Source organism: Neodiprion lecontei, chromosome 5, assembly GCF_021901455.1.
Source record: "Neodiprion lecontei isolate iyNeoLeco1 chromosome 5, iyNeoLeco1.1, whole genome shotgun sequence".
NCBI lineage: Eukaryota > Metazoa > Arthropoda > Insecta > Hymenoptera > Diprionidae > Neodiprion > Neodiprion lecontei.
The window spans coordinates 14,355,690-14,381,184 of NC_060264.1; the positions used below are offsets into that span (position 1 = coordinate 14,355,690).

Sequence of the window (25,495 nt, forward strand, 5' to 3'; positions counted from 1 at the left end):
TCCCATTTTCTTTATTATAAAATAGCCTCAACTATTTAAACAAACCTCACAGACCTGTATAGGTCCATGGCAACACGATCCTACAAATTACCGGCTTACCGAAAGGTAAGTCTTTTCTTAGATTTAATTATTATTCATTGTCGTTACGTGGGAGCTAGATTATTCAATTAATCATAAACTACCACCGCTCAGTACACACTCACCCCCACGTAACACATTTATACAATGAATAATAACTTATTATGAAATTCAGAGAAAACATACAAATTGATGGATTATTATCTATTTCATTTCATGTTTTTAACTTTTAAAAATTAAATATTCTTTAATTATAGAAGAATAATTCATAAAATAAATCATTTTTTATTTTATTGAATTATTCAACTTGATTACCTCCATTTGCATTCTATAATATTAATGTATAATATAAATATATATAAATATATATATATGTGTGTGTATATATAAATATGTATGTAATAATTTTTATTCTACATTTGAAAAAAAAGAAATTTTGAAAACAAACTTTTTTTTCCATGATTTAAATTTTTCAAAATTATATATAATTATTAGAAAAATCCTATATATTTTTGAATTATCTGTTCACTTATTAATTGAAATAAAAATATTATTCATTAGAAAAATGCCATTTGATTTACTTTACGGATTAAAATCTGGAACATTCATACAATGAATTAGAACTAATTAAGAAATTAAGAGAAAACATACAGATAGATGAATTATTATTTATTTGATTTCATATTTTTAATGAAAATTAATTATTCTTTACCTTGAGAAAAATAATTTATTTGAATGAGTCATTTTTTTTTATCAGATTATTTAACACCTAATCACCTGCATTTTTATCCTATCATATTAATGTATAATATAAATATATATAAATATAAATATACACACATATATATATATATATATATGTGTGTGTAAGTATATACATATATGTTTATTATAATTTTCAATTTACTTTCAAAAAAAGGGAAATTTAAAAGAAAAATTTTTTTCCTCATTATTTCGATTTTTTAAAATTATGTATAATTATTGGAAAAATCCTAAATATTTTTCAATTATTTGCTTACATATTGATTGAAATAAAAATATTATTTATTAGAAAAATGCCGTACAATTTACTTCATGAATTGTAATCTGGAACATCCATAAAATGGATCAAAACTTCTTGTGAAATTTAAAAACAACATACTGATAGATAAATTATTATTTATTTGAATTCATATTTTTGACTTTTGAAAATTAATTATTCTGTAATTCAAGGAAAATAATTTATGCGAATAAATAGTTTTTATTTCATTACATCATTTACCTGAATTACCTTCATTTATATTCTTTTATATCAATGTATAATATAAATATATATAACGTATATCTAATATATATATACGTGTGTGTGTATATATATATGTGTGTATTATAATTTTCAATTTACTTTTCAAAAGGGGAAAATTTGAAAAAATAAATTTTTTTCACATTATTTTAATTTTTTCAAATCATGTATAATTATAAGAAAAATCCTAACTATTTCTAATTATTTGCTTATTTCTTATTTTATTTAATTTTTTAATCATTTTGTTCGTTTATAATCATTTTTTATTTTATTACATTATTGACCTCAATTACCTTCATTTATATTCTATTATATTAATGTATAATATAAATGTATATAAATATAAATATATATATATATATATATATATATATATATATATATGTGTGTGTGTGTGTGTGTGTTTATATATATATGTATATTATAATTTTTGATTTACTTTTGAAAAAAGGAAAATTCAAAAAAAAAAAATTTTTTCACATCATTTTAATTTTTTGAAATTATGTATAATTATTAGAAAAATCCTAAATATTTTTTAATTATCTGCTCACATATTAATTGAAATAAAAACATTATTCATTAGAAAAATGCCGTCCAATTTACCTTATGAATTGTAATCTGGAACATTTATAAAATGGATCAAAACTTATTATGAAATTTAAAAACAACATACTGATAGATAAATTGTTATTCATTTGATTTCATATTTTCAATTTTTGGAAATCAATTAATCTGTAATTTAAGGAAAATAATTTATGCGAATAAATCATTTTTATTTTATTACATTATTTACCTCAATTACCTTCATTTATATTCTATTATATTAATGTATAATATAAACATATATATATATATGTCTATCATAATTTTCAATTCACTTTTAAAAAGAGGGAAATTCAAAAAAAAATTTTTTTCACATCATTTCAATTTTTTAAAATTATGTATAATTATTAAAAAAATCCTAAATATTTTCAATTATTCGCTTACTTTTTATTTTATTTCATTATTTTATAATTTTTTTTATTCATAATCATTTTTTATTTTATTACATGATTTACCTCAATTACCTTCATTTATATTCTATTATATGGATGTATAATATAAATATATGTAAATAAATATATATATATATATACATATATATGTATATATATATGTGTATATATATATATATATATATATATATATATATATATATATATATATATATATATATATATATATATACACACATATATATATATATATATACATATATCTTAATATATATAAATCTCGTGTCACGATGTTTGTCCTCAATGGACTCCTAAACCACTTAACCGATTATAATAAAATACGCACACCATGTGCAGTTCGATCCAACTTGAGAGATAGGATAGTTTAAATCTCAAATTATAGTCGCAATTTTAATTTATTGCTCATTATTTGACTGTTATTATTTGACAGTCACAATTATCTGTTAACTCCAAATGATTCTAACAGATGTCGATACCTTTCGACTGGGTTGAGTAAGTAATCAATAGATGGCGCTGCTATGGTAAATCTACGAACGTGTCATATAAGCTACATTTTAACGGCATAATTACCACGTGTTGTTGACGCTATAAAATTAATTAAATTTATTTTGGAGTGAACGAAATACCGTACAATTCAATTATTTCCACTTTTTAAATTTTTGGTGTTAGCATAGCCGGCCACGTGTTACTTAGACTAAAGTGTAAATTGCATTCATATTATAATGAAGATAATACAGTGAAATTAATCCTGTTTTTTACTTATTTGTGCTTCATTGATCAAAACTTTATAATTTAACTAGCAGCCCATCCCGGCTTCGCACGGGCATATAATAATATAATAGAAGAAAATACACAATGTTTACAGTGAGTTTCTAGAAAAATAATACATTTATATTATTACATAATATTATTATATGCCCGTGCGAAGCCGGGATGGGCTGCTAGTATATATATATATATATACGTATACATATGTATACGTGTGTGTGTATATGTATATATGTATATTGAAATTTGCAATTTACTTTTGACAGAAGGGAAATTTAAAAAAAAAATTTTTTTCACATTATTTTAAATTTTCAAAAATATGTATAATTATTGGAAAAATCCTAAACATTTTTAATTATCCGCTTATTTTTTATTTTATTTCATTTTTTAATCATTTTTGTCATTTATGATCATTTTTCATTTCATCACATTTTTTACCCTAATTACCTTCTTTTATATTCTATTATATGAATGTATAATATAAATATATATAAATAAAAATATATATATAAAATATATATATATGTATATTATAATTTGCAATTTACTTTTAAAAAGAGGGAAATTTGAAAAAAAAATTTTTTTTCAAATCATTTCAATTTTTTAAAATGATGTATAATTATTAAAAAAATCCTAAATATTTTGAATTATCTGCTTACATAATATTTGAAATAAAATTATTATTCATTAGAAAAATGCCGTCCAATTTACCTCATGAATCGTAATCTGGAACATTTGTAAAATAGATCAAAACTTATTATGAAATTTAAAAACAACATACTGATAGATAAATTGTTATTTATTTGATTTCATATTTATAACTTTTGAAAATTAATTATTCTGTAATTTGAGGTTAATAATTTAAGCGAATAAATCATTTTTATTTTATTACATTATTTACCTCAATTACCTTCATTTATATTCTATTTTATTAATGTATAATATAAACACATATGAATATATATATATGTATTTATCTATATATATGTATATTATAATTCTCAATTTACTTTGAAAAAGAGGGAAATTCAGAAAAAAAAATTTTTTCACAATATTTTAATTTTTTAAAATTATTTATAATTATTAGAAAGATCCTCAATATTTTTAATTATCCGCGCATTTTTTATTTTATTTCATTTTTTGATCATTTTTTCCACTTATGATCATTTTTTATTCTATTACATTATTTACCTCAACTACCTTCATTTATATTCTATTATATAAATGTATAATATAAATATATATAAATATATATATATGTATATATGTGTGTGGGTGTATATATATATGTATATTATAATTTGCAATTTACTTTCAAAAAGAGGGAAATTTGAAAAAAAAAATTTTTTTCACATTATTTTAATTTTTTAAAAATATGTATAAGTATTGGAAAAATCCTAAATATTTTTGATTATCGGCTTATTTTTTATTTCATTTCATTTTTCAATCATTTTTTTCATTTATAATCATTTTTCATTTTATCCCATTTTTTACCCTAATTACCTTCTTTAATATTCTATTATATGAATGTATAATATAAATATATATAAATAAATATATATATATATATATACATATATATGTATATATATATATGTATATATATATATATATATATATATATATATATATATATATATATATATATACGTATACATATGTATACGTGTGTGTGTATATGTATATATGTATATTGAAATTTGCAATTTACTTTCGAAAAGAGAGAAATTTGAAAGAAAAAATTTTTTTTTCACATCATTTCAATTTTTTAAAATTATGTATAATTATTAGAAAAATCTTTAATATTTTTAATTATCCGCTCGTTTTTTATTTTATTTTATTTTTTAATCATTTTTTTCTTTTATGATCATTTTTCATTTTATCCCATTTTTTACCCTAATTACCTTCTTTTATATTCTATTATATACATGTATAATATAAATATATATAAATAAAAATATATTTATATATACATACATATATATGTATATATATGTATATATACGTGTGTGTGTATATATATATATATGTATATTATAACTTGCAATTCACTTTTAAAAAAAGGGAAATTCAAAAAAAAAATTTTTTTTCACATTGTTTCAATTTTTTAAAATTATTTATAATTATTAGAAAAATCCTAAATATTTTCAATTATCCGCTTATTTTTCATTTTATTTCATTTTTTGATCATTTTTTATTCTATCACATTATTTACCTCAATTACCTTCATTTATATTCTATTATATTAATGTATAATATAAATATATATAAATATATATATATATATATATATACATGTATATATGTGTGTGGGTGGTATATATAAATGTATATTATAATTTTCAATTTACTTTTAAAAAAAGGGAAATATGTGAGAAAAATTTTTTCTTTCTGTTATTTTGATTTTTTAAAATTATGTATAATTATTAGAAAAATCCTAAATATTTTTTAATTATTTGCTTACATATTATTTGAAATAAAAATATTATTTATTAGAAAAATTCCGTCCAATTTACCTTATGAATTGTAATCTGGAACATTTATAAAATGGATCAAAACTTATTATGAAATTTGAAGAAAACATACTGATAGATGAATTATTATTTATGTAATTTCATATTTATATTCTCAAAAATTGATTATTCATTGATTCAAGAAGAATAATTTATTCAAATGAATCATTTCTTATTGTATAAAATTATTCAACCTAATTACCACCATTCATATTTTAATATATTGATGTTTGATATAAGTAAACATAAATATATATGTACATGTATACGTATATGTATATATAAATATATATTCATATATGTATACATGTATATATATATGCATATATATACACATATACATATATGTATATATATATATATGTATGCATCTAGATATATGTTATAATTTTTAATCCTCCTTAAGAAAAAAGAGACCACTCCGACAAAAAATTTTTTTTACATTATTTAAATTTTTTGAAATTTTATGTAATCATTAGAAAAATCCTAAATATTCTTTAATCATCTGCTCACATATTATTTAAAATAAAAATATTATTTTTGAGAAAAATGCCGTACAATTTACTTTATGAATTGTAATCTGGAACATTTATGAAATGGATCAAAACTTATTATGAAATTTAAAAACAACATACTGATAGATGAATTGTTATTTATTTGATTTCATATTTTTAATTTTTGAAAATTAATTATTCCGTAATCTAAGAAAAATAATTTATGCGAATAAATCATTTTCATTTTATTACATTATTTACCTCAATTACCTTCATTTATATTCTATTATATTAATGTATAATATAAACATATATGAATATATATATACATACATATATCTACATATATATGTATATTATAATTTTCAATTCACTTTGAAAAAGAGGGAAATTTAGAAAAAAATTTTTTTTCACATGATTTCAATTTTTCAAAATTATGCATAATTATTAGAAAAATCCTGAGTATTTTTAATTATTCGCTTACTTTCTATTTTATTTTATTTTTCATGATTTTTTTCATTCATAATCATTTTTTATTTTATTACATGATTTACCTTAATTACCTTCATTTATATTCTATTATATGGATGTATAATATAAATAAATGTAAATAAATATATATACATGTAAATATATATATATATATATATATATATATGTATATATATATGTATATAAATGAATATATATGTATACGTGTGTGTGTATATGTATATATATGTATATTATAATTTGCAATTTACTTTTAAAAAAAAGGAAATTTGAAAAAAAATTTTTTTCCACATCATTTTAATTTTTTGAAAATATGTATAATTATCAGAAAAATCCTTGATATTTTTAATTAACCGCTTGTTTTTTATTTTATTTTATTTTTTAATCATTTTTTTCTTTTATAATCATTTTTTATTTTATCCCATTTTTTACCCGAATTACCTTCTTTTATATTCTATTATATAAATGTATAATATAAATATATATACATAAAAATATATTTATATATATATACATATATATGTATATATATATATACGTGTGTTTGTATATACATATATATATGTATATCATAATTTGCAATTCACTTCTAAAAAGAGGGAAATTCAAAAAAAAAATTTTTCTTCACATTATTTTTATTTTTTAAAATTATGTATAATTATTAGAAAGATCCTAAATAATTTTAATTATCCGCCTATTCTCTATTTTATTTCATTATTTGATCATTTTTTTCACTTATGATCATTTTTTATCATATCACAGTATTCACCTCAATTACCTTCATTTATATTCTATTATATTAATGTATAATATAAATATATATAAATATATATATATATATATATATATATATATATATATATATACATGTATATATGTGTGTGGGTGTATATATAAATGTATATTATAATTTTCAATTTACTTTTAAAAAAAGGGAAATATGAAAGATAAATTTTTTTTTTATCATTTTGATTTTTCAAAATTATGTTTAATTAATAAAAAAATCCTAAATATTTTTTAATCATATCCTTACATATTATTTGAAATGAAAATATTATTCATTGGAAAAATGCCGTCCAATTTACCTCATGACTCGTAATCTGGAACATTTATAAAATGGATCAAAACTTATTATGAAATTTGAAGAAAACATACAGATAGATGAATTATTATTTATATAATTTCATATTTTGATTTTCATAAATTGATTATTCATTGATTCAAGAAAAATAATTTATTCAAATGAATCATTTCTTATTGTATAAAATTATTCAACCTAATTACCACCATTCATATTTCAATATATTATTTAAAATGGAAATATTATTCATTAGAAAAATGCCGTCCAATTCACCTCATGAATTGTAATCTGGAACATTTATAAAATGGATCAAAACTTATTATGAAATTTAAAAACAACATACTGATAGATAAATTGTTATTTATTTGATTTCATATTTTTAATTTTTGAAAATTAATTATTCTGTTATTTAAGGAAAATAATTTATGCGAATGAATCATTTTTATTTTATGACATTATTTACCTCAATTACCTTCATTTATATTCCACTATATTAATGTATAATATAAACATATATGAATATATATATATATATATTAGGCTGATTCAAAAAAAACGGCTAATTTTTTTTTTTCAAAATCCTCACATAAAAACTTCCGAGAAGGTGTGAAAAGACGCCTGTAAAAAGCAGAGCCCTCAATATTATTATTAAGAGGTCGCGCATCGGGAATTTCTATTTCCCGTTTAAATAACACAGGAATAAATTTTTTTAATTTTTGCAATTTCGTATTTTTGCAACGGCTAATTGAATTAGCAAACCAAAGCATATTTTTGTAGGAAATTCGACGCTCTACAAAAAAGGTCCTTACAAAGTTTTCGATAGTCACACTCCTTCAAAAGTTATTCGAGGTCAAAGTTGAACTTACAAAAGAATTCAATGTTCTTTTTTTTTTTCGATGATACTATGAATTTTTTCTCATTATTTTGTTATAAAGAGGATAGTTTTCGGAACAATTACATTTTTAAATAGTCAAGTGCATCAGTTATGGATTTTCCATGATAACATGTTCATTATTTAACATCGCATTTTTGTAAGGTAACTTTATATTGACTCGATGGGAAAATTAATGATTGAAAAAACCCAATTAGAGTAAGATATATTTATTGAATATATCTTTATAACAAAATAATGAGAAAAGATTCATAGTATCATCGAAAAAAACAAAAATATTGAATTTTTTTGTAAGTTCAACTTTGACCTCGAATAACTTTTGAAGGAGTGTGAATATCGAAAATTTTGTAAGGACTTTTTTTGTAGAGCGTCAAATTTCCTACAAAAATATGCTTTGGTCCGCTAATTCAATGAGCCGTTGCAAAAATACGAAATTGCAAAATTTAAAAAAATTTACTCCTGTGTTATTTAAACGGGAAATAGAAATTCCCGATGCGCGACCTCTTAATAATAATATTAAGGGCTCTGCTTTTTACAGGCGTCTTTTCACACATTCTCGGAAGTTTTTATGTGAGGATTTTGAAAAAAAAAAATTAGCCGTTTTTTTTGAATCAGCCTAATATATATATATATATACGTATCTATATATATATATGTCTATTATAATTTTCAATTCACTTTTAAAAAGAGGGAAATTCAAAAAAAAAAATTTTTAACATTATTCCAATTTTTTAAAATCATGTATAATTATTAGAAAAATCCTGAATATTTTCAATTTCTCGCTTACTTTTTATTTTATTCCATTTTTTCATAATTTTTTTTATTTATAATTATTTTTCATTTTATTACATGATTTACCTCAATGACCTTCATTTATATTCTACTATATGGATGTATAATATAAATATATGTAAATAAATATATATATATATATATATATATATATATATATATATATATATATATATATATATATATATATATATGTACACTTTTGTATACGTGTGTGTGTATACGTATATATGTATATTGAAATTTGCAATTTACTTTTAAAAAAAATGAAATTTAAAAAAAAAACTTTTTTTCGCATTATTTCAATTTTTTAAAAATATGAATAATTATTGGAAAAATCCTAAATATTTTTAATTAACCGCTTATTTTTTATTTTATTTCATTTTCCAATAATTTTTGTCTTTTATGTTTATTTTTCATTTTATCACATTGTTTACCCTAATTACCTTCTTTTATATTCTATTCTGTAAATGTATAATATAAATGTATATAAATAAAAATATATATATAAAATATATATATATGTATATTATAATTTGCAATTTACTTCTGAAAAGAGGGAAATTGGAAAAAAAAAATTTCTTCCACATTATTTCAATTTTTTAAAATTACGTATAATTATTAGGAAAATCCTAAATATTTCTAATTGATCGCTTATTTTTTATTTTATTTCATTTTTTTATAATTTTTTCCATTCACAATCATTTTTTATTACATTACATTATTCATCTCAATTACCTTCATTTATATTCTATTATATTAATGTATAATATAAATATATATGAATATATATAGACATATATATATATATATATATATATATATATATATATATATATATATATTTATTTACAAATATTTATATTATACATCAATAGAATAGAATATAAGTCAAGGTCATTGAGGTAAATCATGTAATAAAATAAAAAATGATTATAAATGGAAAAAATTATAAAAAAATGAAATGAAATAAAAAGTAAGCGAATCATTGAAAATATTCAGGATTTTCCTAATGATTATACATAATCTTAAAAATTGAAGTGATGTGAAAAAAATTTTTTTTCTAAATTTCCCTTTTTTTAAAAGTGAATTGCAAATTATAATATACATATACATATATACACACACACGTATATGTATATATACATATATATATATATATATATATATATATATATATATATATATACATATATCTATATATATATATTTATTTACATATATTTATATTATACATCCATATAATAGAATATAAATGAAGGTGATTAAGGTCAATCATGTTGTTCAGTCAACACCCAAATTGCCCGGGCGAGGCGAAGTTCGGCTTACCCGCAGCAAGAAGGCAGCACTAAGCAGAGCATAGATCACCCGACAATCGATAGCCAATAAATGAATTTCTAGTTCAAATTCACTGACACTTGCGCATTTCGCTATTCTCCGACGTCACTCGCTACGAATTTTCTTATTGGCTCTTAGCTATGGGACATGCTTAGTCTTCCTCACAGGGAAGAAGACTCGATTTCTAACGGTTTCCGCCATTATTACTTTCGGCTACCTCCAGTTCACCTCGTGTTCTTTTTCTTGCCGCTAATTCTTCTAATTCTTTGGCTACCTCTAGTTCACCTCGTGTTCTTTTCTTGCCGCTAATTCTTCTAATTCTTTAGCTACTGATAACAACAATTACTGTGTGAGAATTCGCTTTAAAGCAATTATTAAACTAATTTTGATCTTGGGTGCATTCGCTACCACGTGTTGCTCTTGGCATTGTATATATCGGGTAATTCGCTAACTGTATATAGTGTGTCCAATAAATCTCGTTATAATTTTTTTTTGCTAAATTTAGTGCGCGCAGTTTTTTTATTGTGACGACCTGTACCAAACCAGATCCCGAGTCTCCTCTGTTGTTACTCGCTAAAACATTGGTCCTTCGAGCCGGATCGGTGCTGGTTTGGTCGCAATAGAATTGTGCTTGGCTCATTCTCTGGGTTATTTCTCACGTTAACAATTCGTGTTCAGCATTTGGTGTATTCGCTGTGCAGTGCCAATCTGGTGAAAAGCTAAGTGTCAAAGGCATCGCTGGACACATCGGGTGTCGCCTTTGGCGGTCAGTGTACACCGGTACATAGAACTTTTCCGTATCATTTGACCGAAAACTTAGTTTCGGGTCACCAGCACTGTTATTCGCATCATGTCTCTCAACAACAAGGCTGCGCTGCAGCAGGACCGGGTTGATTCTCTGGCCAACATTGATCAGAGACTCACGCCTGAGGCACTTCAGGTGATGTCTCTCGAGCAGGCCATGGCCCAGTTGGCTTTAGTCAATAGAACCGTCGACCGTATTGAGGCCTTGCACGAACGCATTTACGAGGAGCACGAAGCAGTGCTCGAACATGAGTACCACACCGCTCAGGTCTATCAACGTGGTGCAACGCTGTACGGGAGCCTGCAGACCCGCTTGGAGGCCAAGGTGAACTCCCTGAAGGCAGAGGCGACACCTAGGCATGCAGATGGTACACAATTTTTCGCGACTGGGCCATCCTCTACTAAATTGCCACACATAAAACTACCGACATTCGCTGGGGATTATACAAAATGGCGTGGGTTTAGGGACTTATTCACCACCCTCATAATTGATGCCGAACAACTCACTGGGGCACAGCGCATGTCCTACCTCAAGACACAACTCAAGGACGATGCACTGGCACTCATCGCAAACGTGCCGCTCACAGACGAGGCATTCCCTGCTGCTTGGGATCTCCTCGTCGCGCGCTATGATAACCCTCGTCGGCTTTTAAACACCTACTTGGAGGAACTCCTCACCACAGAGCCAGTGCCTAATCACTCGGCACCTCAGCTAAACGCGCTTGTATTACAGACACAGAAAATTATCGATGCGATGGGAACCTTGCGAGTCTCCATTGCGGACTGGGACCCTATCCTGGTTTTCGTCACCCTCAGACGTCTGGTACCAGAACTGAGGGAGGAGTGGGAGAGTACCCTGGGCATCTCGAATGAGCTGCCGGCGTACCAGAAATTACAAGACTTCCTCATCGGAAAGGTACGCGCTTGGGAGATCAGCGCCATCGGAGTCACCTCAAGACCAACCTCACCCAAGGAGGACAAGGCTTCAACCTCCAAGCTGCTAAAAACCTCTGGCAAGCCCCTACCACACGGTCACCCTCACATTCCAGCAAGACTGCAAGTACCCCCTCTGGTTCCACCGCTCAAGTATACTATACACCTAAAGAGGCTACAGATGAACCTGGCATCTGCCAACTGTGTAGGCAAAAGCACTTTATTTTGTACTGCCAGCAATTTAAGGGTGCCTCTGTCGCACAGCGCCGTACTATGGTTCAAGATCACCGATTGTGCTGGAATTGTTTGGGACGCCACCGCTCACAGGACTGCCGCACGACTACAAGATGTCGCCGCTGTGGCAACAAGCACCACACAGCCATCCACGAAGAATCTCGGGCTAATCCTCAGCCGACTGCTGCTACGAGCAGCTCAGGTACAGAATAGTCCTATTAGGTCATTCGCTATGGACAGAATTCGCTAACTGCAATTGTTTTTAGGGTTCGATTCTCTGAAAACAATAGCCTTACTTGCTACAGCAACTTGCAGGGTATATTCGACAACGGGAGCTCCTCTGACAGCCAGACTTCTGATAGATCAAGGCTCTGAGCTGTCATTTATGACGAATTCGCTACACAAGAAACTGGGACTTCCTCTGAAATCCGCAAACGTGGGCCTACGGGCCATCGGCAACACATCTGCTGGCCGCACATTGGGCTCATGCACTGTTGAGCTGCATTCGCTATATGGGAAGAATTCGCTGAAGATACAGGCCCACATTCTCTTTGTGTTGGCGGTAGACTTGCCGTCATACACCCTTATCGACAAAAAATGGTCGCATCTACTGGGACTGCAATTGGCTGACCTGCAATTTCTGCAGTCCAGACCAATTGACATCATTTTGGGAGCAGCACCTGCAGCTTTCATCATGAATGAGATGATTCGCAAAGGGCCTGTTGATTCGCCAATTGCTCAGTCAACCCTCTTGGGCTGGATTGTCTACGGCTCAGTCAATCCAACTGCTACGAAATATTCGGCCAATTCTCTGCACGTGTCAGCCGACGATCAACTACCGGATCTGATCTCCAGATTCTGGGACCAGGAAGAACCGCATGATGAGCACATTCGCTATAGTGAGCAGGAGGACGAATGTGAAGCTCACTTTAGATCCACACATTATCGTCACCCAAATGGGCGTTACGTGGTGCACTTGCCACTCAAGGACAAAGTAGAAGCACTTGGGAATTCACTGAGATCCGCACAATTTTCACTGCGTCGGGTTTTGAAACGGATGAGCACGGACACTACTTACAGTGACCTCTACCACAACTTCATGTCTGAGTACGAGAACATGGGTCACATGAAACACATTTCTATGGCAGATCTACCGGAACAACATTGCTTCCTACCTCATCACGGTGTCCTCAAGGAACAGAGCACTACTACAAAGCTCAGAGTAGTGTTCAATGGATCATGCAACACCTCATCAGGAGTTTCGCTGAATGGGATCTTACACGTTGGGCCAAAAATACAAGTAGACATCTGCGATGTACTACTCCGCATTCGTCGGTTTCCAATACTTTTTGGATCCGACATCACAAAGATGTTTCGGCAAATTGACATAGATCCAAAGGACTGGCCGTTACAGTCCATCCTCTGGAAGACCAAGGACAATTCTCAGCAAGCGTACACCCTCACTACGGTCACATACGGCACAACTTGTGCTCCTTATCTTGCTGTAAGGACTCTACTGCAACTAGTAGAGGACGAAGGATCCAAATACCCGCTGGCAGTCGCTCCAATGACTGAAACCCGCTACGTAGATGACATCTACGGGGGAGCTGACACAGAGACGGAAGCGATTGCAATCGCTAAACAAACCAGGGAACTCTGTGCAGCTAGATGCTTCCCATTAACAAAATGGTCAAGCAACAGCGCTCGGTTACTCGCTACAATGTCACCAAACGATCAACCAGTGAATTCGCTACGGGAAATCGGAGATACTACGGTGAAGGTCCTCGGAGTTGGCTGGAATCCTCACCACGATGTATTCCAGTTCAACTATCACTTGCCTGAAGATCCTCCAGCAACAAAACGGGCACTCTTGTCTGAAATTGCTCGTCTGTATGATCCACTGGGATTCCTCGCTCCGATCATCATCAAAGCCAAGGTGATCATACAAGAACTCTGGCTTGAAAAACTGGGCTGGGATGATCAATTGGCTCCGACACAACTCCACAAGTGGACGTTATTTCGAGCAGACCTCACCAACCTTGCTAACCTCCGGGTGAACAGATGGATTAATCTCAAGGAGAATGTGTCTGCAGAGCTCCACGGGTTCTCAGACGCATCCCAACTCGCTATGGCTGCGGTGGTCTACCTGAAGGTAACGGATCTTCAGGGGAATTCGTCAGTTGCGCTTTTATGCTCCAAAACTCAAGTAGCCCCTCTGAAACCACTCACAATTCCACGGTTGGAGTTGAACGCTGCCGTACTTCTCACCAGACTTACTCTCTACGTGCGGAAAACACTCAACTTGGAGCAACTACCAATCTATTTGTGGACTGACTCTGCAGTAACCCTCGCTTGGATACAAAGTCAACCCTCTCGCTGGAAAACTTACGTACGCAACAGGGTTGCGAAAATACAGGACACTCTTCCTGGAAGCCGCTGGACCTTTATCGCTGGGAAAAGTAATTCAGCTGACTGTGCTTCGCGAGGACTGTCAGTTGGCAAACTGCTGAAACACCCGCTTTGGTGGTCGGGTCCAAAATGGCTCAGCTTGTCCCAAGAAAACTGGCCAACTATTGAACCACCTGCTACGACCGCAACTCATCAGGAAGAGAGACCAGGTCTAACCTTCATGACATTCGCTAAAACAGATTCACATCCTCTGCAAATTCTCTTAGAACGCTTTTCTCGCTGGGTTTCGCTGGTTCGAACGCTTGGAATCTGTCTACGTGCCATCAGCCGAATGAAAAAGGTGCCACAGTCCTCACTAGCCACCCCGCTATCCGCTGGAGACCTGGAACCCGCAAAATGGCTACTGGTCAAATATACACAAAGCCAGTACTTCTCATCGGAACTCAAGCTGCTTTCTGACGGGGGATTCCTACCAAAAAATCACCCACTCGCCAAGCTGACCCCCTTTATTGACTATCATGGGATTTTGAGAGTCGGTGGCCGCTTGAAAAATTCGCTATTGGACAGTCAGCAGAAGAATCCAGCGATTCTGCCTAGATACTCACTGCTGACGTCACTCCTCATCGATCATGCACACAAACGGAACTTTCACGGGGGAACGCAATTGACTCTGGCTGCGTTACGCCAATCCTACTGGATTATTGGTGGCCGCGTACCAGTCAGATCTCACATCTTACGCTGCGTAGTCTGTGCTAGACACCGAGGTGTTCGAGCACAGCAATTGATGGGACAACTGCCCCCCTCTAGAGTGACTCCCGCCCGAGCGTTTCTACATACAGGATTAGACTACGCTGGGCCAGTCACTCTGAAAACCTTCCAGGGTCGTGGAGCGAAAACTTACAAGGGGTGGATTGCAGTTTTCGTGTGCTTCACGACCTCCGCTATATATCTGGAACTCGTCACGGACTACTCTACAGGCGCATTCATCGCAGCGTATCGGAGGTTCGCAAGTCGCCGGGGCGTCTGCCACACCATATATTCGGACTGTGGTACAAGCTTTGTGGGTGCAGATGAAACTCTAAGGGCTGAATTCGCATCAGGATCAAGATCACTGGGAGAACTTTCACATTTACTGGCTACAGATGGCACAACCTGGAAGTTCAATCCGCCTGGAGCTCCGCACTTTGGAGGTAAATGGGAAGCTGCTGTCAAATCTATCAAATTCCATCTCACTAGAACTATCGGAGAGCATCTGATGACTTACGAGCAGCTCACTACGGTTTTGACACAGATCGAAGCCGTGGTAAATTCTCGGCCTCTCGCCCCACTCTCGGAAGATCCTGCCGACCTGGAACCACTAACTCCAGGTCACTTCCTCATTGGAGAACCACTCACCGCTGTACCGGAACCCTCGCTACCTTCAACAACGGAATCGACGCTAACTGGGTACAAGTTGCTACAGCAACTGTTGCAACAGTTTTGGAGACGTTGGAGCAACGAAGTGCTTCAACGTCATCAGGGCATCTCCAAATGGCATCGGGTGTCCAACGACATCAAAGTTGGCTCTCTGGTGCTCCTCACAGACGAGCGGTTCCCACCTACCAAATGGCCACTCGCTAGGGTAAACGCTATCCACCCAGGGAAGGACGGACATACCCGCGTAGTAACACTGAAGACAGCTACCACGGAACTGATCCGACCAATTGCAAAACTATGTGTTCTGCCCATTGAAGATCTTGACGTCTCAGCCGTCAACCCGGGGGAGAATGTTCAGTCAACACCCAAATTGCCCGGGCGAGGCGAAGTTCGGCTTACCCGCAGCAAGAAGGCAGCACTAAGCAGAGCATAGATCACCCGACAATCGATAGCCAATAAATGAATTTCTAGTTCAAATTCACTGACACTTGCGCATTTCGCTATTCTCTGACGTCACTCGCTACGAATTTTCTTATTGGCTCTTAGCTATGGGACATGCTTAGTCTTCCTCACAGGGTAGAAGACTCGATTTCTAACGGTTTCCGCCATTATTACTTTCGGCTACCTCTAGTTCACCTCGTGTTCTTTTTCTTGCCGCTAATTCTTCTAATTCTTTGGCTACCTCTAGTTCACCTCGTGTTCTTTTCTTGCCGCTAATTCTTCTAATTCTTTAGCTACTGATAACAACAATTACTGTGTGAGAATTCGCTTTGAAGCATTTATTAAACTAATTGTGATCTCGGGTAATTCGCTAACTGTATATAGTGTGTCCAATAAATATCGTTATAATTCTTTTTTGCTAAATTTAGTGCGCGCAGTTTTTTTATTGTGACGACCTGTACCAAACCAGATCCCGAGTCTCCTCTATTGTTACTCGCTAAAACAAATATACATACATATATATACACACACACGTACACATATATATATATACACATATATATACGTATATATATATATATTTATTTACGTATATTCATATTATACATCCATATAATAGAATATGAATGAAGGTAATCAAGGTAAATCATGTAATAAAATAAAAAATGATTCTAGATGAAAGAAATTATAAAAAAAAAGAAATAGAACAAAAAATGAGTGGATAATTAGAAATATTTAGGATTTTCCTAATAATTATACATAATTTTAAAAAATTGAAATAATGTGGAAGAAATTTTTTTTTTCCAATTTCCCTCTTTTCAAAAGTAAATTGCAAATTATAATATACATATATATATTTTATGTATATATTTTTATTTATATATATTTATATTATACATTCATATAATAGAATATAAAAGAAGGTAATTAGGGTAAAAAATGTGATATAATGAAAAATGATCATAAATGACAAAAATGATTGAAAAATGAAATAAAATGAAAAATAAGCGGATAATTGAAAATATTTAGGATTTTTCCAATAATTATACATATTTTTGAAAAATTAAAATAATGTGAAAAAAAATTTTTTTTTTCAAATTTCCCTTTTTTTAAAAGTAAATTGCAAATTTCAATATGCATATATACATATACACACACACGTATACAAAAGTATACATATATATATATATATATATATATATATATATATATATATATATATGTGTATATATATATATATATATATATACGTATTTATATATATATATATATATATATTTATTTACATATATTTATATTATACATCCATATAATAGAATATTAGTAAAGGTCATTGAGGTAAATCATGTAATAAAATAAAAAATGATTATAAATGGGAAAAATTATAAAAAATGAAATAAAATAAAAAGTAAGCGAACCATTGAAAATATTCAGGATTTTCCTAATAATTATACATAATCTTAAAAATTGAAGTAATGAGAAAAAAATTTTTTTTTTGAATTTCCTTTTTTTTAAAAGTAAATTGCAAATTATAATATACATATACATATATACACACACACGTATATCTATATATACATATATATATATTTATTTACATATATTTATATTATACATCCATATGATAGAATATAAATGAAGGTAATTAAGGTAAATCATGTAATAAAATGAAAAATGATTATAACTGAAATAAAGTATGAAAAAATGAAATGAAATAAAAAGTAGGCGAATAATTAAAAATATTAGGGATTTTTTTAATAATAATACAGAATTTTAAAAAATTGAAATAATGTAAAAAAATTTTTTTTTGAATTTCCCTCTTATTAAAAGTAAATTGCAAATTATAATGTACATATACATATATACACACACACGTTTATATATATATATATATATATATATATATATATATATATATACACATATATATATATTCATTTACATATATTTATATTATACATCCATATAATAGAACATAAATGTAGGTCATTAAGGTGAATCATGTAATAAAATAAAAAATGATTATAAACGAAAAAAATATATATATATATATTTTTATTCATATATATTTATATTATACATTGCGATAAAAAAACAAAAAATGATTATGAAAGAAAAAAACGATTAAAAAATGTAATAAAATAAAAAACAAGTTGATAATTAAAAATATTGTGGATTTTACTAATAATTATACATATTTTTTAAAAATTAATATAATGTGAAAACGAATTTTTTTTTCAAATTTTCCTTTTTTTAAAAGTAGATTGCAAATCATAATATACATACATACATATACACACACACGTATACATATGTATACATATATATATATACATACATATATATATATATATATATATATATATATATATATATATATATATATATATATATATATATATATATATATATATATATACATATATATATATATATATATATATATATATATATATATACATATATATATATATTTATTTACATATATTTATATTATACATCCATATAATAGAATATGAATGAAGGTAATTAAGGTAGATCATGTAATAAAATAAAAAATGATTATCAATGGAAAAAATTATAAAAAAATAAAATGAAATAGAAAGTAAGCGAATAATCAAAAATATTTAGGATTTTGCTAATAATCGTACATAATTTAAAAAAATTGAAACAACGTTCAAAAAATTTTTTATTCTGAATTTCCCTCTTCTTAAAAGTGAATTGCAAGTTATAATATACATATATATATATATACACACACACGTATATATTAGGGTGCTTTTTTCGTGGACTTTTTTTTTTTTTTTCGATCCCATCGTGAAATTTTGTTGGAAATAGAACAAAAAAAATTTCCTGAAAGATCGAGCCCTTAATATTAATATTAAGTGCTCGCCCAAGGCATGTAAAGATTTCCCGCTTAAAATACACGTAAACTTTAATTTTTTTCTTTAAAACATCTATAGTTCAGAGGCATTCTATGGTGTAGTCTAGGACGTCAGTAGGTTTTTTTCGGAATGAAATGCTCCACAAAAGTGCTCATTGCGGTGAAGTCGTCACTCACACCGGCGAAGTCGTACAGGCCACCCATACCCAATTTTTTCATGAAATTCTTGTCTTTTTGCCCGCATCTCGTAAATAACAAGAGCTACAAAAAAAAAATAGTCAACAAATTTGTAGGAAATTCAATTTCCTACAAAAAAGTTCCAGAAAACCAAATTGCTTACATCGATATTTATTGAGATATTGGGCTTTTAAGGTGAGGAAGTATGGAATTTTCATGAATTATTGAGTTAAATTGTCGAATTATTGATTGTCGAATATTTTTTTGCTTTGTAGCTCTTGTCATTACAATCACAATTCTTGTCATTACAATTACAAGAGCTACAAAACAAAAAAATATTCGACAATCAATAATTCGACAATTTAACTCAATAATTCATGAAAATTCCATACTTCCTCACCTTAAAAGCCCAATATCTCAATAAATATCGATGTTAGCAATTTGGTTTCCTGGAACTTTTTTGTAGGAAATTAAATTTCCTACAAATTTGTTGAATATTTTTTTTGTAGCTCTTGTTATTTACGAGATACGGGCAAAAAGAAAAAAATTTCATGAAAAAATTGGGTTTGGGTGGCCGGTACGACTTCGCCGGTGTGAGTTACGACTTCACCGCAATGAGCACTTTTGTAGAGCAATTCATTCCGAAGAAAACCTACTGACGTCCTAGACTACACCATAGAATGCCTCTGAACTGTAGATGTTTTAAAGAAAAAAATTGAAGTTTACGTGTATTTGAAGCGGGAAATCTTTACATGCCTTGGGCGAGCACTTAATATTAATATTAAGGGCTCAATCTTTCAGGTAATTTTTTTTGTTGTATTTCCAACAAAATTTCATGATGGGACCGAAAAAAAAAAAAAACAGTCCAAAAAAAAAGCACCCTAATATATACATATATATGTATATATATATAATGTGATTTATTTTGGAGGTTAGGTTTTTGCAAATTAACAAGACGTGGCGTTGCTCTGAAAACAAAGATTTTTATTTTATTCTTTTTTTCCCTCAGGGATCTGTGCATCTTATTATATAAACTCTCACCTGAAAACAAAGAAACGACATTTATGTTCTTTGTTTAATTTGCCGATTTCTCCTTGACGTTTCACTATGGAGGTCTTTTATTTTGAGCCTCTTTGACACCTGTCTCTTCTCTCTTATCTCTACCGTCTATAGCGACCCCGGGTTTACCGACATGGCGCATGCGCCTTTCAAAGAAATATATTTTCTTTCCATCTCCCCACCCCGGGAGAAAATTCGACGACCGAATTTTCGTTGGTTATCCAGTAACAGAGTGCCCTCGAATTTGACTTTCCTCTTCGTTACTTTGTATTTGTACTTCCTCGTTGTGTTTTGTAGGCGCCGGGATGAGTTTCGTGATGTGGAAAAGATTTGATTCTGTTTTTTTGTGGCCTGTGTCAATTCTGTATATCGAATTCGAAATTTTCCCTACGATTGCGAATGGTCCGCAATTTAGTTCTTCCAATTTTCTTCTGTTTAGTTTGTTTTCGTTTTCTACATACACCATATCTCCTACATTGAATTCATAATTTTTCCGATTTTTATCAAATATTTTTTTGTTGTAGTCGTGTGATTTTATGGAATTTTTGAGTGCTGTTTTCCTGTCTTCAAGCCAGTCTCTTTCCGGTTTTTCCAATTTTAATTCCTTCGGTAGAATCGTGACATCCGTGCCATCTAATAAATATTTTGGTGCGAAGCCCGTGACTGAATGTTCCGTGTCGTTATATTTATTCGGGCATTCCCGCGCTACCGTAGTCCAAGCTTTTTTTTCTCTTTGTTCGTTTATTTTGCATCTGATTTTGTTTACCAGTGTTTGATTCAGCCTTTCGTTCAAGCCGTTTGAAAATGGTGAGTTCACTGCGGTGAAAATTACCGAGATTGATTTTTCTTTGAGGCATTCTTTGAATTCCTTCGAATTTATTCCCGGGTATTGGTCCGTGAGGAGTAATCCGATTTCGTTCGTTTCCGGTATATTATTGATCAGTTTCACGAAGTCTTTAGCGCTTTGTGTTCTTGACGTTGAGATGTATGCGTATCTAGTGAAATGGTCCACTAGTAGGTGCAAATATCTTTTTGTGGACCTGGATCCTCCGAATCCCCCGATCGTGTCTATTGAGACTATGTCGAACGGTTTTTCAGCCGGGCCTAAGTGAGACATGAGGCCGAATTTGTGTTGTCCTCTTGATTTATTTTTTATGCATACCTCGCAGCCTTTGCAAACTTCTTTTATGTTTTTCGTCAGATTCTTTGTTGTGTATGCTGAGCCTATCTTTTTCTTCAATTGATTCATACCTATGTGGCATAGGTTTCGGTGTATGTCTTTTATAAGTTTGATACTGAATTCCTCCGATAGAACTATTTTTTCTTTCTTGTTAACTTTTTTGAAGTATACGTTGTGTCTCTCGATTAGTTTCCTTTTAGTCTTTTGTACTTTTTCATTGTTTTTTTGGTCTTCTCGAATATCCTCTAGTTTTATTATGTTTACAATTTTCAGTTGTTTTTCTTTATTTTCATCTGGTTCTAGTACTGGGTTCCTGCTCAGACAATCTGCTTCCACGTTCTCTTTTCCTGGGGCATATTTGATTTTGAAATCGTATTGGGACAAGTAATACGTTAAATCTCCTAATTCTTCAACAGTTCTTGCTTTAACGTTCATATTCTCTAGCGGTTTATGATCTGAGTATACCGTGAAGGTTTTTCCGATGAGCCAGTACTGCCAGTATTTCACTGCTTCTTTGATTGCCAGGCATTCCAAATATATAGCTTTTCGTTTTTTTTGAGTTTCGTTCAGTTTTTTTGAGAAATATGCCACCGGTTTTTCTTTTCCGTCCGGCTGCTTTTGCTTTAGAATAGCCCCAACGCATTCCAAGGACGCGTCTGTATAAATGTTAATTGGCAAGTTTTGATCGAATATTTCTAAAATCGGCTGTGAGCATAGAAGTTCTTTTATTTTTTCGAATGATTTTTGGCATGCCTCTGTCCAAATAAATTTTTGATTTTTTTTCAGAAGATTATGTAATGGGGCCAAGATTATTGCGCTCTTTGGTATATATTCATTATAAAAGTTGATTTTTCCTAGAAATTGCCTGATGTTTTTTTGAGTTTTTGGGACTGGAAATCCTCGTATCGAAATGAGGTTATCCTTCACCGGCCGTACTGAGTTGTTTTGTATTATGTGGCCGAGATATTTTACTGAATCTGATACGAATGTGCATTTTGTAAACTTTAATCTAAAACCTTCTTTTTCTATTGCTTCTAATAATTGCGTTAGATGGTTTGTGTGATCGGCAAAGGACTTTGAGAATATCAGTATATCGTCTATGTAGTTAACAGCGAATTCCGCGAGGTTGTATTTTCTCAAAATGTTACTCAGTATCCGTTGAAAGATAGCCGGTGACGTTTTTAGCCCAAAAGGCAAGCACGTCCACTGGAAGTGTCCCTCTTGTGTCACGAAAGCGGTTTTTTTTTTGTCCTCTATCCGTAGAGGGATCGACCAGAATGCGGAGTTTATATCCAGCGTTGAGAGAAATTTACAATTCCGCGTTTTCACCATCAAGTCCTCGAAGAGTGGGAACGGTTGTGCTTGAGGCACTACTATTTTGTTTAAGTCTCTGAAGTCTATACACAATCGCGATTTTTTGTTTTCTTCTTTTTTAAATACCAGAGTTACTGGCGCAGCAAATGGACTGTATGATTCTTCTATCAGCTTTCTATCCAGTAACTTTGATATTTGTTCTTCTATTTCTTTTTTATCGTCTATCGTGCATCTGTACGGCCTCTTACTGCAGTATTTGTCTACTAATAGGTCTATGCGGGCCTCGTATTCTTTCACCGTGCCGATGTCATATTTGTCTTTTGCGAAGACTGATTTGTGTCTATCCATAAGTTTTTCTATTTCAACCTTTTGATGGTGACTCAAATGTTCTAATTTTATTTCAATGTCTTTCTCTTGGACGTGTTCGTTGAAGTTTATTAAATGATTTGGGACCGCGGAGTTTTCGTCATCCATACGGGTTAATTTTCGATTTATTTTTCCGTTGCTACTATCTTTTTCTATTTCCTGTTTTTTTTGTGTGTTTACATCTTTTTTCTGACTTATTTCCAAATTTTCATTTTGAATCAATTTGAACTTTTTTATCATGTCCAATCCGATCAAAAAGTCATACTTGAAATTATCTTCATCAATGACGTGCACGTCCACTTTTTCTTCTATTTTAAAGATTTTAATTTTCAGAGTTGTTAATCCCCCTGTTTTTTTAACACCATTAATCGTTATCAGATTTACATTATTTGGATTTTTCCCTGACTCTTTTAATTTTAATAATTTTGTATTGATCAAAGAGACGTTTGACCCGGAATCGTAGACTCCGAGTACCTCTAGTTTATCTTCTAATACTAGTCTGACTTTTATTAATGGTGTTACTACTCGTTTTTTTGATCGGTTTCGTTTAACTCGGCTTCTATCACTGAGTTGTTTATATATTTACCGAACTTTTTTTTCTCCCCTTCGCCTTCTTTGACCTTAAACCAACATGTTGCTTCGGGGTGATAACGCGCTCCTTTGTTCAGCTTTTCGCAGATTGTACATGGTTTGTGATCTTCGTTCCTACCTTGCACGTTGGGGTTCGTATTCTTTTTCTTTCCAGCGTAAGTTTTCTTATTTACCATATGTTCGAGTTTACTAACCTCATTAAACAAGTCTGACGTTTCTTCTAACGCTTCTCGGTCGATTTTGTTGAGTACAGACTCTGGTAAACCTGCTGCAATCAGATCTATAAGGGTGCCTGCGTCTATTGACTGTCTCATATCCAGTAGAAGTTTCTCTTTTCTTATTGAATAATCCAACAGCGAACCTTCTTTGTATTTATAGAAGAGCGCGTACGTGATTGGGTTCCATCCTTTGTTTGCAAATGTTTCGCAGAATTTCTTTTTCCATGTTTCCCAGTCCGCGTTTGCTAATTTTATGCTCATGGAGCTGTACCAATCTGCACATGACTTTTCCATGAACAGTCTGAGTATTTCTATTTTTTGTTCATCCTCTGTTATTTTAAAGCGTGTGCATTCTTTTTCGAATTTATCCATCCATTGGGTGGCGTTTGGGTTTTTGCTCGTAAACTTTTCGATTACAAATTTTTCTGTTATAGTCCTGAGGCTTTTATGTTCGTTTGTTTGTGTGTTTTCGACTAGTTTTTCCGAAATTTTTTCCCAGACGCTCGTTTCGCCTGCCGCAGCGGCGTCCGGCTGTTTTTTTTCTCCTATCTCTTCCAGAAACTGGCCCTCGCATTGTATGTTTCCTCCTTCGTCTATGTAAATTGTCGTCAATTCTTTTGTCATATTTATCCAGACTCTCCTAGTTTGGTGCCTTTTTTTTAAGCTATTTCTCACTCTGCTGAATGCGGTTGTTTTTGTTATTTCTGTGTGGAAATTGAGCGC

General features: G+C 30.5%; 1 protein-coding gene across 1 annotated transcript; it reads left to right on the top strand.

Annotated features, from left to right (window-relative positions):
• The first annotated feature begins 11,596 nt into the window (after positions 1-11,596).
• LOC124294390 lies at positions 11,597-25,249 on the top strand. The gene is made up of 4 exons (XM_046739341.1): positions 11,597-12,929; positions 12,984-16,666; positions 24,933-24,940; positions 25,207-25,249. The coding sequence occupies exons 1-4, from the start codon at positions 11,597-11,599 to the stop codon at positions 25,247-25,249; spliced, it is 5,067 nt and encodes a 1,688-aa protein (XP_046595297.1).
• Positions 25,250-25,495: the final 246 nt, after the last annotated feature.